General features: G+C 37.5%; 1 protein-coding gene across 2 annotated transcripts in view; it reads left to right on the top strand.

Annotated features, from left to right (window-relative positions):
• The window catches only part of LOC115210617 (DNA repair endonuclease XPF), a 61,077-nt gene that overhangs the window by 15,972 nt on the left and 27,862 nt on the right, over positions 1-17,243 (top strand). For both annotated transcript variants that reach the window (XM_036502612.1, XM_029779219.2), the window contains exons 9-17: positions 52-105; positions 888-957; positions 2,892-2,985; positions 4,892-5,049; positions 7,200-7,283; positions 9,155-9,271; positions 9,890-10,084; positions 12,384-12,521; positions 13,710-13,838. In XM_036502612.1, coding sequence (XP_036358505.1) covers positions 52-105; positions 888-957; positions 2,892-2,985; positions 4,892-5,049; positions 7,200-7,283; positions 9,155-9,271; positions 9,890-10,084; positions 12,384-12,521; positions 13,710-13,838 — 1,039 coding nt within the window. The remainder of the gene's footprint in view (positions 1-51; positions 106-887; positions 958-2,891; positions 2,986-4,891; positions 5,050-7,199; positions 7,284-9,154; positions 9,272-9,889; positions 10,085-12,383; positions 12,522-13,709; positions 13,839-17,243) is intronic.

Here is a 17,243-nt window from a genome sequence, read left to right as displayed (position 1 = left end):
AATCCTCTCATTTGTTTGTTTTACCTATGTTAATTGTTATTTCTTTTGCAGGGATTTGACCCAATATGACTGTGTCACATTTTTTAGTGTGGTGAATTCTATTTGGTAAGCAAATTTTGATATATTTATATGTACATTGGAATATATATATATAGCAATATATATATATATATATATATATATATATATACATGTGTGTGTGTGTATACATCTGTAATAAAAGGTACCCATTTCATACTATATAGTGGTTGATAATGAGAAAGACATTAGCTGTAGAATTATACTGTATAAAATGAAAGGAAGAATGAAAGGAAGAATGAAAGAGAAGTGAATTCTGCAAACTGTTGCAGAGACAACTTTGTCTGGGAGAGTAGTAAGTCTGAATAAAATCTGATATGGGGTAGAAGATCTTTATTCTTGATGCATGTAACCTCACTTGTCTCAGTGACATAAGACACATAATATGCATTCTACACTGTAGGTTGTATAATCTTCTAACATCATTATGTTGTAGAATGATCACTGAAGACTTGAGTAAACTGGCTAGGTGTATTTATTCATCATCATCATCATTTAGCGTCCGCTTTCCATGCTAGCATGGGTTGGACAGTTCAACTGGGATCTGGGAAGCCAGAAGGCCGCACCAGGCCCAGTCTGATCTGGCAATGTTTCTACGGCTGGATGCCCTTCCTAATGCCAACCACTCCGTGAGTGTAGTGGGTGCTTTATACATGCCAGACGAGGCTGGCAAACAGCCACGATTGGATGGTGTTTTTTACGTGCCACCGGCACGGAGGCCTGTCTGTACAAAAAAACATTAAAAAAATCAAAATGAAAACTAAAGTAACAGAGGCTTACAACAAACAAGAAATTATTGTGTATTTCAGTACAAGTGAGAAAACATTTGGGGAAAATTCTGGTTGGCTTTTTCTGGACTCAGCTGATAGTCTGATTGTGGTGAGTTATTTCTTTTCTAATATTAAGCAAATCTATAAATTTATAAGTGCTGTCCCACCAAACCACTATGGTGATGCCCCTAAAATATGTAGCATGAATGTAAAGAAAATGAGAGACAAAACAAAAGCAAAACAAAGAAAATCTTTATTGTAATTAAGAAATGTGGGGTTTAAACAGTAAATATATGCCTTATCATTATTGTCACTATTGTTGATAAGGACTCAATACATGATGAAGATTGTTGTAGGCCAATTTTGAGGGCTGAAAGCAACCTTGAGTTTGTGAAGAGCCTACTTGAAGCAGATTCAAGGATGACAAGAAGCACTACATGTATGTGGAATATAAATGAAGGCTTAGTTCTGCAAATACTTCACAGACTTTTGAAGATGTGCAAGAGTAGTTTTAGGTGGATTCCTTATATTTTGACAAGTATTCATTGGCAAAAAAGAGTTGAGATGTACAACGATTGCAGTGATATTTATGACAATGATCTCTGAAGATTTTTCACAACAAATTTTACTGGTAATGCAACATGGCTTCTGGATATTATTCAACAAAGAAACAACAGTTCATAGAACGGGGGATTAAAGTATATTGACATCCCATCAAACAAAGTCAATTCAGACAGGATGACAGTATGTGTTTTATGAATCTAAAGGTGTTTATATTGAATATCTCAATGCAGATGACACTATGACTTAAGGCTGTAATAGCAATTAAAAATTTAGGGAACATCATTTGACAAATGCCAAGGAAAATTATCATGTGGAATCTTGTTTCATCATGTCAGTATTTGCACTGAATCCATTTGTCAGAATGACCTCACAATTTTCCACGGTTGCCATATAGTCCTATATAGCATTATATCATTTTTGTATCAGCTCAATTAACATATAAATATCATAGTCATGGAAGCATTCATCATCATCATCGTTTAACGTCCGCTTTCCATGCTAGCATGGGTTGGACGATTTGACTGAGGACTGGCGAACCAGATGGCTGCACCAGACTCCACTCTGATCTGGCAGAGTTTCTACAGCTGGATGCTCTTCCTAATGCCAACCACTCTGAGAGTGTAGTGGGTGCTTTTATGTGCCACCGGCATGAGGGCCAGTCAGGCGGTACTGGCAACAGCCATGCTCAAATGGTGCTTTTTATGTGCCACCTGCACAGGAGCCAGTCCAGCGGCACTGGCAACGACCTCACTCGAATGTTTTTTCACATGCCACCAGCACAAGTGCCAGTAAGGCGATGCAGGTAACGATCTCGCTCGAATGGTGTTTTTTTTCGTGCCACCGGCATGGAGGCCAGCTTGTTGCTCTGGCAACGATCACGCTCATATGGAAACTAAAGAAATATTTGAAAACATCACTGTAGAAAAAGCCTGAGATAATTTTGCATTTCTACATTTCATAGTTGAAGTAAACAGATGGACAAATGTGTAACCAATGGTTGAAGCTATATGAAATAAATTTATTTACTTTTAAAACCAAATTTTCCTTTATGCATTTTTCATGTTCTTTGTTTTGTTTTCTTTTGTTTTTCATTCCCCGCCCCCTACTTTTAGCACTCCTCATCTGTTAAAACATATAAAGCAGCAGTACACCTGTCTATATACATACACAAATACTAGCATACACATACACATATCTGTGTGTGTGTATTATTAATTCAACTTCATTGCATTGCAGATGCCTATTTTATTGATCTTGGAGCACGGAAAGTAGAAGTTGATCTTTGCTGGAATTGGAACTTTGATCATAGAGATGAAATTATATACTGAATTCAAAATTTTCAGATATTACAAGAAATATTTATATAACTCATAAATGTATATATCTTTATGTTATATTTAAATATATGTCTTTTTTGGTCACTTTCCAAAAAATATAATAGATGGTACAGATATGTATTTTTGGTATTTTGATTTACAGAACTCAAAGATGAGGGTTTACAAAACTAACAAAAGCTCTAAAAAGAAGGAAGATTCTAAACTGAAAGGTGTTGCATCTGAAAACAGAGAAAATGGTAAGGCTTGTAAAACTTTTCTTTACATTCTAACTTTTGTTAAGAAATAGCTTGTAGGGTCAGTGTATTGCCTGGCCATTGACCAAAGTATTTAAGGGTCTTATATTCCATCTCCATTTTTTGCTGCACAGAGGATTCTGCATTCTCATTTATCATTATCATCCATCATTTTGAATCCTGGTTTTGTCCCCGTTAACGTGGGTGGCCGGATCTACCTGAATGTCATAGCAACTGCCCTCATACCGTCTCACCATCTTGCTCGGTTTTGGGTGTCCTCCCTTCTCAAGTCAACCCTCTCAATCTCCTCCACCACCTGTCCCCTCCACATTTTCCTCGGTCTACCTCGTTTTCACTGTCCATTTACTTTTTCCTATGGCGGCTCTCGGTTTATTCTACCCTAAGCTTTCTCTTAAGTTATATTATTTATTTAGGCTTTCCTCTGAGTAAGGGAAAATATAATGATTCAACGTCACTTATACTCAAGTGTTATCATTATATCTTTAACCCTAACTGCAGTTATAACGTCATATAGACATATACGCATGGAACGCTACATCAACGACCATGTATGTTGAATATTTTAATCGTGTCCTTTAAACCGCTATAAGAAACATAAAACAAAGATTACAGAAATGCATATTTATCTATGCTCAGTTGAAAAACAAACGTGAAGAGAAACATTTTCTTTTTGATTATTTTTATTATATAAATATAACATTTTATATTTTTTTACAGTAAGAAAGATAACTTCGTCGTGAAGAAAAACGACTTTAAATTCCTTAGCTAATTTCTTCTTTCTATCTAATATGCTAACCAACAAATCAAAATAGATTTGTGATTAACTTAGACATGGCATAAAAATTTACTGATGTCTCCAAAAGAGTGAGTGACGTGGAGTTGAATGACTACCAAACGAACACTCATTTATTTTCCAAAATCCAGGGTTTTTATAACTGCTCAACTTGACTAAAAAGAATCGAAATTCATGACAGATATTCTTTACGAAACTTTTAGAATCTTTATATGAGCAGTTATATTAACCAATGGAAAAAAACGAAAATGATAATTCTTCGGCAATACAACATTACGTCATATTGCCAATTCGCACCACATTTCAAAATGGCTAAAATGGCTATTGCTACAACCTCAAACTCTAGCACCTTCTTCAGAACATGCTCCTTATCCCTTCTCAAGTGCAGTATATCTATATGTGCACATGTCCTAATATTGTAGTAAGAATAAAGATTGCAAATTCAAGCTTTTATGTTGCTCAGGAGACGGAATAAAACTGGATCATGTCTGGAGTGTCTTACTGAGTGGCACCTTGAGCAAGTTCTCTAGTTTTGTATCAGTAGATGGAAACATTGTGGAAGTCCATAATGTTTGTGTGAGTATGTGTATGTGTATGTATGCATGCACACATACATACCTGTATGTGTGTGTGTGTGTGTGCGTTTGTGTCTGTGTTTACATACCACATCTTACCTTTGACCAAAATTATGGTGACATTTGTTGACATTTTCTCCTGACACATCACCTTGTGGCTGTATGCTTTCATAAACAAGTGGAACCAAAAGTCCATTCCTTAGAAAAAGGCAAGAATTAGTGACATCCTGTTGTAAAATGAAAGCTTCATTATATACTTCATCTAACCCATGATAACATGGATAAATGGATGTAAAACAAATGAACAACCAACTTCTCAAAACGATTAAGAATATAATAGACTTTGAGCTAATTTTGTCTTTTGCCAAATTAAGTTTTTTATGTTCGTTACATTAAATGTTTTGAATCTAACAGAACAAATCCAATTCTGTAGCTTTTAAGTAGATGATAGATGAGTCTTCTACGGCATCTCTTGACTTTTATTCTTTTCACTAATGCCTATATCTGTTTCACCTCCTAGAGAATGTTCCAGACTTGGAAATCCCACCCAAATGGACTGGTTTGTCAGAAATCCTGGCTGAGATTCAGAATGAGAATGCTGAACTGGATCCCGACTTTGGGAGAGGAAAAATCTTAATTGTAGCTGAAGATGACCGAACTTGTAGTCAACTGAGGGAGGTCAGGAGCTCAATTGGTCGTTTGTTTCATTGAATATCATTTCATTTGCCTACCAACCTCTGTCATATGTTCCCATTCTTTTTCTGCTTGTTTTATAGATAATTCACCATTTTGTTTGTTGATGTGCATCTATTTTATTTGTGTGCGTGTCTCTCTCCCTCTCACTCTCAATAATGCCACAGTTCACAGACATCATATTTTCTTTGTACCAGCACTGATCTTGCATTGTATCTGTTTGATTTGTCAAACATTTTACTGAGTGTAGCAGGTGCTATTTTTATGACACCAACACTAAAATGGTCCTCCAGTCATACTTTAACTTCTCTCAACATTTTCCCAAAAGTCATCAACCTCTCTCCTATTCTCCCACTCAAGTGTGGTGGGCTCTAGTCTTGCCAAGAGTATGATAGCTTATCTTGTATTGGTGCCATAAGAAGTACATCTGCTACACCCCATAAAATGGTTGGTATATATATATATAATAATAATAATAATAATTGTGTACAGTGCTCAGGTGCACTACAACTCATCTAAAGTGTATATATAATCAGGTGTAGTTTCGACGGATTTCGGGAAGCATGAGGGCCTTAAAGGATGCAGTGTCATGGCAGTCAACAACTGATGCAGGCAGTTTATTCCACGCTTCAGCAACCCTGAGCGTGAAAAAATGTTTCCGAAAGTCATGGGAGCTGTGCTGTTTTCTGACTTTGTAGGCATGTCCACGTGTGTTAGACACATGGAGATCAAAAGGGTGTTCAGTGTTGTTGTTGGCGAGGTGGTTGATAACCTTGTGGGTGTTTACCAAGTCCGTCGCCAGACGCCGGAGCTTCAGTGAATCCATGTCCAGGGAAACAAGGCGCTCAGAATATGGTAGGTGTCTGATGGAGGGTATGTGTTTGGTTGCACGTCTCTGGACAGATTCCAGGAGGTCAATGTTCTGAGCAAGATAGGGATTCCAAACTGATGATGCGAATTCCAAGTGTGGTCGTACCATAGCTGTATACAGTTTTAAATAGATGGCTGGAGAGCGGCTAACAAAAGTCTTGCTGAGTGATGCCAAGACACCCTCGGCCTTCTTGACAATTTTAGAGATATGCTTTGTCCAACGCAAATCACTGCTGACAGTGATGCCTAGGTCACGCTCGCAAGAGGATTTCTTGATATCAGTGTTGTGGAGGGAGTATGTGGACGCAGGGTTTTTTCTCCCAAAATGCATGGTGGTACACTTGTCCACAGCCAGTTTCAGTTGCCAGTCTGTGATCCATTGCTGCACTGTGTCTAGGTCTGATTGCAGGAAAGAGTTGTAGACATCAGGATCAGTCCTCTTGATTTCAAGGTACAGCTTGATGTCGTCTGCATATTTCAATACTGTGGCATTCTTTAAATTGGCATCTATGTCATTAATGTATGCCACAAACAGGAGGGGACCAAGGACAGATCCCTGTGGTACACCCGATGACATCTCATATATATCATTATCCTCATCATCGTTTAACGTCCGTTCTCCATGCTAGCATGGGTTGGACGTTTCGACCGGGGATCTGGGAAGCCAGAAGGCTGCACCAGGCTCCAGTCTTATCTGGCAATGTTTCTACAGCTGGATGCCCTTCCTAACGCCAACCGCTCCGTGAGTGTAGTGGGTGCTTTTTACGTGCCACCCGCACAGGTGCCAAGCAAGGCTGGCATCGGCCACGGTCGGATTGGTGCATTTTACGTGCCACCGGCACAGAAGCCAGTCGAGGCGGCACTGGCTTCGGCCACGATTCGGATGGTGCTTTTTACGTACCACTAGTCCAGGGGTCCTGGCATCTGCCGGGTGCCAGTCATAGGATTGGTTCGATTTCGATTTCACTTGCCCCAACAGGTCTTTGCAAGCAAAGGGGGGTTGGCATGGGTGCCTGTCGTCGGATGAGGTTTGATATCGACTTCACTTGCCTCAACAGGTCTTTGTGTGTCCAAGGGAGGAAAGGCATGCATATATATATATATATATATGTGAAGGGGTATGTGAATGAATGTGATGACATGATTTTCAACGTATGCATTTGTTTATATATGTGTTTATATGTCTGTATGTATTTGCATCTGTATATGTGTGTTCATGTGTGAGTTTTCATTTAATACTCTGTCTTTATATTTTTCTATTTCAGTTTTTATCAAAAGGTGGAAAGAATACTCTAGCTTCTCTCTACAACAGATATTTGGCTTCAAAAGGCAAATATATGGAAGTTACAGTAAGAATTCCTATTGCTATATTTCCAAAAAAAGATGTTTAAATAAGTGTTTAAATAGTAGACTAAGATAACTGGAATCTGTTTATGGTCATAATGGTAATTCCTTAAATCTATTAAAATATTGGATAACTTCTATTTTTTTAAGGGCAAGTCATTTTGGTAGAGGCCCCTTTTACATGATTTGATTTGACATCAGCAAAGCAGCATTACAGAATATTAATAAATTGCCAAGTTATGAAGAGAACTCTGTTTTCTTCAGATTGCACCCTCTTGTCTTAAGGAGTAAGGAAGGACAAATAGAAAAATGTGGACCTAGATATATTGTATCTGAAAAAAATAAAAATATACTGGATAGGCGCAGGAGTGGCTGTGTGGTAAGTAGCTTGCTTACCAACCACATGGTTCCGGGTTCAGTCCCACTGCGTGGCACCTTGGGCAAGTGTCTTCTACTATAGCCCTGGGCCGACCAATGCCTTGTGAGTGGATTTGGTAGATGGAAACTGAAAGAAGCCCGTCGTATATATGTATATATATATATGTATGTGTGTGTGTGTCTGTGTTTGTCCCCTCCCAACATCGCTTGACAACCGATACTGGTGTGTTTATGTCCCCGTTACTTAGCGGTTCGGCAAAGAGACCGATAAAATAAGTACTGGGCTTACAAAAGAATAAGACCCGGGGTCGAGTTGCTCGATTAAAGGCGGTGCTCCAGCATGGCCGCAGTCAAATGACTGAAACAAGTAAAAGAGTAAAGAGTAAGAGTATAGTCACAATTCTAATGCATTCTGACCATAGTCTACTTAATGAAAGCTGACCTGGGGCTAAGCAACAATACTTGTATCATTTACATATTTGACAACAGCAAATTATAGGGAATTGGTAGCTTTAGATAAAATGCTTTGCAGTATTTGTTCATGCTCTTTGTTTAGAGTTCAAATCTTGCTGCGGTCAGTTTTACCTTTCGTCTTTTAGGGAATGATAACACAAAGTACTAGTCCAGGGTGTTGAGGGGACAGAATTTTTAGAGCATTGGACAAATTGCTTTGTGTTATTTCAATTTTTAAGTCTCCAAATAAACAGTTTAGTGTAGCAAACTTGTCTGTGTCTAGCTGACATGGTGGTGTCTTATAAAAACAGTACCCAAAGGAAGACAATAAGAAACCTTCTTTGTATTGGCCCATGGAAATTCCATGACAAGCACATAGTACTTGTCAAGGAGATCAACAGTTGATGTTGTAAGAATACTTACTGTAGGCACTGGCTAAAACACTTGAGCCTTTTAGCATTTAAACTGGCCATTTCAGGCCCAACTATTCTACCTGTTTTATGTTCAAAATGGCCAAATCCAGCCTTTCTCTCCTATCCTACAATGTCATTCTGAAAATAAAAATCGCATCATTGAAGTCAAAGCTGCAGGATAATGCGTGATAGTTCAAAACTATATGAATAAAAAATGATTACATTGAGAGGGTCATCTGAATGCTAAAGGTCTAAGCATTTCAGGTGTTTTAAACAGTTGTAACATTGTAAAACTGGTGAATTTTATTAGATTACTCTGTGGAACTTAACCAATTTCTGTAAATGTGATAAGTCAGAGAGGAATTGTTACTGCTGATCATAACATATCAAATTCAGATAAATTTATATATCTAGTATTTAGAATAAGCACTTTTACCTTTTTGTAGTTTTTAATTTTCTTCTTTTTTTCTTTTTCTTTCCCTCTCTCTTACTTTGTGCTTCATCACTCTCTCACACTCTCTCCCTTGCTATCTCTCTCACTTTGTTGCCCTCCCTCTCTGCTCTCCTCTCCCTTATATACATACATATACATGTAAGTGTGTGTCTATATATATATACATCTATAATTACAGTCTCCAAAGAAGAAGAAACAAAAATTAACAAAAACAAAACCTACCAAAGAAGCAACTTTAGTTGAGTTGACAGAAATGGAGCCAGAGGAGATAGCTTCAAGGTTAAACACTGAAGAGGTATCTAACATATCTTCTTCTTATTTTTTTGTCACATGTTAATTTAATTGAAATTAATTTATTGACTAGTTCCCTTTTGCTGTCAAAGTGGTAAGTACCACCTGTTGAAAAAAAACTATATGTAATTAAAATGTGTTATTTTGATTCAGAGAGAGGAAATAGTAAATACTTTGTTGTTATGACATGAGAAGGACATTGCTGATTTGATGAAGGGCTGTGCTGCTCAAAATGTTACACATACATCTCCTCTTGACCATTTATATTTTTTTAATTTTGCTCCTACTAACACAGATCCACAACAAGTCTCCTAACCAGCTGACAAGGGAGCAGCCAATACCTGTTGTGTAAGAAATAGCTGCAAAATTCTTTTAAAAGATACTTCACTGTCTTTAAAATGGTGATATCTAAGACTAGACTGGCTAATATATTAACTAGATAATTGGTGTTTGGAAAAGAAATGTGAAGTCATTGCTAGAACCCTTTTTGATTATATATCTGTCCATCCAGGGCTGATCTTCAAATTCTAGTGAATGTATTTTAAAAACTACACTTTTGTATATCTTGTCTTTCCATTTTGCAACTAAACATATTAAACCTGATCTCATTTTGACTTTGTAGGAATCCAATGAAGAAGAGAATTTCAGGTGTTCTTCGCAGGATGCTTACTATGGAATCCTTTCACAACCAGCTGTCATAATCCATCCAATCCATGGTGGCTCTGATTCTCTTGGATTGCAGCGTACTCTCTGGGAGATAAACCCACATTATGTAATCCTGTACGATTCCTGCATGAAGTTTGTGAGAGAACTGGAGGCAAGTCCTTTTAAAGTCCTATGTCTCCAATAAATTCTTATTATTACTGAACTGCATATAAGACTGAGGGTTTAGGGAATTCAAACTATATCTAAGGTATGATCACTTAAAATACCTGATCTTGATCTCAGAAGGGATTCTGAGGCTAACAATGAATGTTTATTTATTTATTTATTTTTTGGTTTTATTGTCAGAAAGGCAGTGCCCATCTCTTTTTTTTATTATTTAGGACCCTCCGGTGGGAGGAAAGGGGGAGAGATCTTCGGCCCTGTGACCTAGTGCTTACAACCCAGCGCTTGTAACATAATGAACTGTATTAAGGCATTCAAAAACTAAATGGTGGATTTGACTGTTGACAACTAAGCATCTTAGACACAGATACACCACTGTGCTATTGGATTAAACCATCACTCTACCCTCCCCAACAGATTATCTAGTACTCTGTCATCTCATGGAGAAAGTAGACTAGTGTGGAATGGAGGTCTAAGAGGGTAAATTAGTGTAGAGCAGAGAATGATGAAAATTTGTTGGATTGGTGAGGAATGTATTATGTAGAATTTGCCTTTTTTTTGTTTTGTTTTAACATCTAATTTTTTTTATTCTTGGTGTTTTTTTTCTGTTTTTGCATTTTGTTATAAACTGTCTTTACCTCTGGATGCTAAATAAAACTGCTTACTTATCAGAGAGGAACTTGTTTTTGTTCAGATAAAAAAGAGATTTCACTTTTTAACTTGTAAACAGTTTGAATAGCACCCATTTGTAAAAACAAAAATTACAGTCAAAAGCCTTATAAAAACATCAACAATATAAAAAAGTTAGATGTTTAATAAACACCAAGTCTTTCTCAGTGCATTATTTCTCGCCAATCTTGTAGATTTTCTATATTTTCCACTGTTGTATACCATTACATTTTTACACCTCTACCTACCATTCATTTTTTATGCGGAGAAAGACACTTCCTTATCAACCAAGTTTCTTAGACTTTTGCTGGGTTTGCTGAAATTTGTTGCTTGTTTAAGAGCAAAACGTTCTGTTCTATGTGCATTATCACCTTATGGAAGAAGTTGATTGCTATTTGAGCTTAAAGAAGCTGCTGAAGATAAACACATTGACCAATATTTTGCAGGAGAGATTACTGTCTTCTGTGAATAGATGGAAAATGCTGGGTAAAAAGAATGTGTTGTGATTCGAAGATATAAGATATCTACATGAGAGGTAATAACTATGTGGTGAAAAAAGTTAGCTGTCAGTTCTGGTGTCAGGTTCGATTCCACTTAGCGGCACCTTCTGAAAATGGCTTCCATGTTAGACTTAGGTTGACCCAAGCCTTATAAGTGAAACTGGGTAAATGAAAGCTGAAAGCATGTTGGAAGGATCATACTTCTTTTGGGGTGGTTGATTTAATGTTACCCAATTTAACACCATCACTTGACCATAGATTCCTTTAGCAGTGTCTGCTAGTTAAAGATAACTCTCTCCCTTCTAGTGTTGGTGTCCCTGAAAAAGGGTTGTGGGTGCTACCTTTTTTACTTCTAAGGCATGTAATATAAACGTTAAAGGAAGGTATAAGGTGAAGTTCAGCTAGATGTGTAAATATTGGGCCACATGAAATGGCCATTCTCAAAATAGATGGAAACAGATCAGCCTAAGATAGTCTCAAACCTGAGGAGTAATTTTGTCTGAACTGAGTCAAAAGAAGATTGAAAATTTGGAAGGTTTTTATGTGGTACACTAATTAGTGATTGCATGAAACTGAATGGTTTATTTTTGATACTATACTTGGACAACTAGTGCCAACATACAAAACAGATAAAAAGATTGGTGTAAAACTGATAATGGTGATAGAAATACTCATTATCATCATGAAAGACAGATGCTAAAATATAGTTGATGTTGATAACCTTAAAAAAATAAAACACTTTGAAACCATAAGCACTTGATCATTATTGATCTCATAGTTGATATTTGCATCTGCTTTTTTATGCTGGCATGGATTAGATAAGTCATCACTTACTAAGTCAGTTCTTATTTTGGGTTACTACTCTCTTAGAATGGTTGAAGATCACATTTTGTTTTTGGCATGTTTTCTGCGACTGAGTACTTATTGCTAACCATTTTACTGTGTAGTGGGTGTATTTTATCATGGCACCAACATCAGATGGGTTGTCATGTCGTTTGCTTGCCTGATGATTTCACTCATGATATATAATTCAGTTTATTTTCTATCCACGTCTCTCTTGAATAAGTTTTTCTTCTTTTTATTAAAAAATTCTTCATGTTTTTCTCTTTCATTCAACAGGTCTATCATGCTACAAGGCCACATGTTCCTTTACGGGTCTACTTCTTAATATATAGCAATTCTGTTGAAGAACAACAGTATCTAACTACTCTTCGTAAAGAAAAAGAAGCCTTTGAGTTCCTTATCAAAGAAAAGGCTGTAAGTAGCCATCATTACTTCTTCCACTTGTTTATTTATTATGAAATGCATTGTTGTTGTTATCATAATGGCAAAACTGTCAGAGTAACAAGAAAATTGCCTTAGTTATCTCCCTTCCCATTTCTCATTCCAAATTCAAATTTTGCCTTTTGGTGTAAATTAAGTAAGAACCAATTTGGAGTTGGTTTGGTTGGTTCTGTTCCTTCTCTAACATCTGAGTTCGCCTGTGAAAGCAAAAACTTTTATCATTATGATGGTGACGAGCTTTCAGACTCGTTAACTTGTGATGCTTAACGGTATTTCTTCCAGCTCTTTATGTTCAGAATTCAAATTCTACAAGATTGACTTTGCATCTCATCCTTTTGGCATCTATAAAATAAGTTCTAAGTTCAGCACTAGGATCAATATATATTTCTTTACTACCCACAAGGAGCTAAACATAGAGGGGACAAACCAGGACAGATATAGGTATTAAATCGATTACATCGACCCCAGTGCGTAACTGGTACTTAATTTATCGACCCCGAAAGGATGAAAGGCAAAGTCGACCTCGGCGGAATTTGAACTCAGAACGTAACGGCAGACGAAATATGGCTACGCATTTCGCCCGGCGTGCTAACATTTCTGCCAGCTCGCCGCCTTGACTAGGATCAATATAATCAACTTCTCCTTCTCCTTAACCTTTCTGACTCTCTACTAAAGTGTGAAACCATTATTATTACATAAAAGGACAGTGAGCTGCTTAAGTCATTTGTGTCGGAATCAGTACCTGGCAATATATTGTTCTTGTTCTTTATATTCTGAATTCAAATACCACTTGGGTCAGCCTTGCCTTTCATCCCTGTGGGGTCAACAAAGTATTAGTCAAATACTTGGTTGATATCGACTAACCCTCTACTCTCAAAATGACTGTCCTTGTGTCTTCATTAGAAGCAGTTGTTATTATTACATGACAGTCAAGTCACTGAAATAGTTGAGTGCTGAACAAAATGCTTGTGGATGTTTAAGTCATGTCTCTGTGTGTACTCAGTTCATATCTTGCTGGGACCATATCCTTTTTTTTATTTTTATCCTTTCAGGATTGATCGATTGGACAGGTCTAGGTCTAAACAACAACTGACACTCACTCATCCACCCTCATATCCCTGTGATATCAATGTCTTATCATTAACCACTTTCCATTCACAGCTAATGGTAATCCCAGAAGAGAGAGATGGGAAGCTTGAAAATGATCCTAACTTGCATGCAGTTTCTGCACTCCAAGCCCCTACTTCTTCTCGTAAAGGAGGAATGGAAGTGAAAGCAGAAAATCACAAGGTTTGTTTTTTGTTATGTATACAAATTAATGTATTTATTTGATGTGTTTGTTATAGGGTAACAAAATCAATACAGTACCAAATAGAAATGTCTTGCAGCTTTGTTTTTTTTTTGTGCTTCTGTTTCATGAAATTAAGTTCTGGTTTAGAACTGGTACTTTCTTTTTTTCTTTTACGAAAATCACCATGTGAAAAAACAAAAATTGTTCTTGTGCGAATGTTAGATGGTGTTATTATTATTGTTAAGGCGGCAAGCTAGAAGAACCATTAGCAGACTGGACAAAATGCTTAGCAGCATTTCTTCTGGCTTTACATTCTCACTTCAAATGCTGAGAAGTTGACTTCACTTTTCATTTTTTTACTATCAATAAAATAAGCACCAATCAAGTACTATGTGGGGTTTGCAATTTAATTGACTTCCACAAAAACTGCTGGCTCTGTGCCAAAATTTGAAATCATGATTATTATTATTATTACTACTACTACTACTACTATTACTACTACTATTAAGGCAGTGAGCTGGCAGAATCGTTAGTGCAGCAGACAAAATGCTTAGCACCATTTCTTTTGACTTATGCTTCTGAGTATAAATTTCGCTGTTCTCATTTGGTATTGCAAAGTCTGTGATCTTAAACTGCTTCTTTTGTCCTCTTTAATCATATCAGGTCATCTTGCTTCAATAGTATGGTCAATCTTTGTAGAGAAATCTTATAAAATCCCATGATTCTTATTCTCTATCACATCCTCTGGTTTGTGTTTATACCTTATTAAGAAGCTTGTGGAGGTAGAAATGCAAGGATGAGTGATTAAATGTCTTGCAATGTTGCACTATATTCCTTTATGTTCTAATGATTGGTAAAATAATTACTAAGATCTATTAAAACAATGAAGCATTGTGGCTAAGTTATTAAAGTAGGTATGAATTTCACTAACTAGCTCACCCTATAAAGTTGTTTTATGGAGGCATGTGGCTTAGTGGTTAGGGTGTCATCATCATGATCGTAAGATTGTGGTTTCGATTCCTGGACCGGGCAACGCGTTTTGTTCTTGAGCGAAACACTTCATTTCACGTTACTCCAGTCCACTCAGCTGGCAAAAATGAGTAACGCTGTGATGGACTGGCGTCCCGTCCAGCTGGGGAACACATACGCCATAGAAACCGGGAAACCGGGCTCATGAGCCTGGCTAGGCTTTAAAAATGGCACATTTATTTTTTATAAAGTTATTTTGCTTTATGTTCAGTCCCTATATGAAATACTCTCATCCTGCTGGGATCAAAAAGAAATAATTACTATCAAGACTAATTAGATGAGAGTAGAGGGTTAACAAAACGCATGCATTGTTATCTCCCTTTACATTTTGGGCTTAAAGCCACTGGAGATCGACTTTACTTTTCATCCTGCCCACCTTGATAGAATAAGGAACAGTCTAGGAGTAGAAACCGGTTGATTGACCGTTCCTTGAACCACTTTTGTAGCACTCATCAGTAAAGTGTTTAGTGGAATCAGTGGAATCAAAGGATAAAATTCTTTATGATATTTGGTTTATAACTCATTATACTTTGAGTTTTAATTATGCCAAAGTTGATTGTTTTATGGTTGATCAAATTAAGTAAAAGAGTACCAGTCAAATATTTTGGTTGAATTAATTTTTCTCCTCACTAAATTTATAGCATTGTACTAGTGTTAAAATTATTATTTTTAGTTTTGTTGGTGTCATCCAAAATATACATAGAGCAGAAGTATTGAGGGAGAGAGAGAGAGAGCGCACACCAGAGTGTGAAGTCCCAGAAAGGATGTGGGAACATAACTAAATCCAAAAGGCACACTTGAGATTAGAGCAGAGGATATTCTAACAAAATATACTGTAAATATGTTGTCTAACAAGAATTTCAGTTTCAGGATATTTGGGGAAGAAACCCTCCAGTAACATTCAAACCTTATCTCTATCACATTTCGAGTGCATATGTTACCATTTACACCAAGAGCATCTATCATCTCCTATCAAATTATGTTAAATCAGTGTTATAAAATTTCAGTACCACCTCCTCACATATCATATTAGGAGAATAGATATTTTCATAGTCACTTAACCCTCCGTGGACCAGCAAAAGGGGCTACTCTAACATTTTCAAGTATCTCAAATTTGATGTTTTGTATCAAGAATTAATCCCAAGAGTACATATAGAAGCAAAAATGCTATTTCTAAAATCTCTCTGAGAGATCAATGCAGTAGTTGTACTATCAAGTAATATTCAGAGACACTTCAGCATGGCTGTCTGTTCGAACAAACTACTGCAGTTTTTTAACTCCAAGAGGACATCATTTTTACCTGATTAACGATGAAGAGCTGCATCCCATTAATTGCGAGCAGGTGAGTGAACCCCTACCTGCTTCTAGCGATGGGACCAGCAGACCAGTCCTGGTTTCAGGCTATTTCTGCCGCTCTTCAGGATTGGACACCTTGTTGGCTAGAGATGGCAGTAGCTCGCCACTGCTTGCAATATATATCATCATCATCATCATCATTTAGCGTCTGCTTTCCATTCTAGCATGGGTTGGCTGGTTCAACTGGGGTCTGTGAAGCCAGAAGGCTGCATCAGGCCCAGTCTGATCTGGCAGTGTTTCTACGGCTGGATGCCCTTCCTAACGCCAACCACTCCGTGAGTGTAGTGGGTGCTTTTTACGTGCCAGACGGAGCTGGCAAACGGCCACGAACGGATGGTGCTTTTTACGTGCCACCGGCACGGGGGCCAGGCGAAGCTGGCAACCGCCACGAACGGATGGTGCTTTCACGTGTCACCGGCACGGAGGCCAGTCGGGGCGACATATATATCCACTTCAACATGGATGTTCATCTTTTACCCCAAGAGGACATCTCTAGTTGGTTAATGATGCTGAGCTGCATCCGATAAATTGCAAAGAGGGGGTAAAAAAATCACAGTAGAGTCCATTTGAATGGACAGCCACGTTGAAGTGTCTCTGAATATTACTTGTCAGTACAACTACTGCGTTGATCTCCTAGAGAGATTTTAGAACCAGCATTTTTGCTTGTTGCAAAATCAGTGACTGTGTGTTCACTTGAAATATATATATATATCTGTATATGTTGCAAGCAGAGGCAAGCTACTGCCATTTCTAGTACGAGGTGTCCAGGACTGGTCTGCTGGTCCTGTCGTTAGAAGGTGGTAAGGGTTTGCTCCCCTACTTGGAATTTATCAGATGCTGCTTTGCGTTTTTAATCAGCTAGAGGAGATGCTCTCTTGGGGTTAAAAAGATTGCAGTTGAATCCCTTCGGCTAGACCGTCATGTTGAAGTGGCTGTTGAATAATACATATATAATTATGGTAAATGTAAACAAAGTTTGCTTTTAGAAGTGTTGAAATGTAAGATACAGATAAGGAAAT

Source organism: Octopus sinensis, linkage group LG4 (genome assembly GCF_006345805.1).
Source record: "Octopus sinensis linkage group LG4, ASM634580v1, whole genome shotgun sequence".
Taxonomy (NCBI): domain Eukaryota; kingdom Metazoa; phylum Mollusca; class Cephalopoda; order Octopoda; family Octopodidae; genus Octopus; species Octopus sinensis.
Note: the sequence above shows the minus strand (reverse complement) of the source record. Positions and strands in the feature narration are given on the sequence as shown.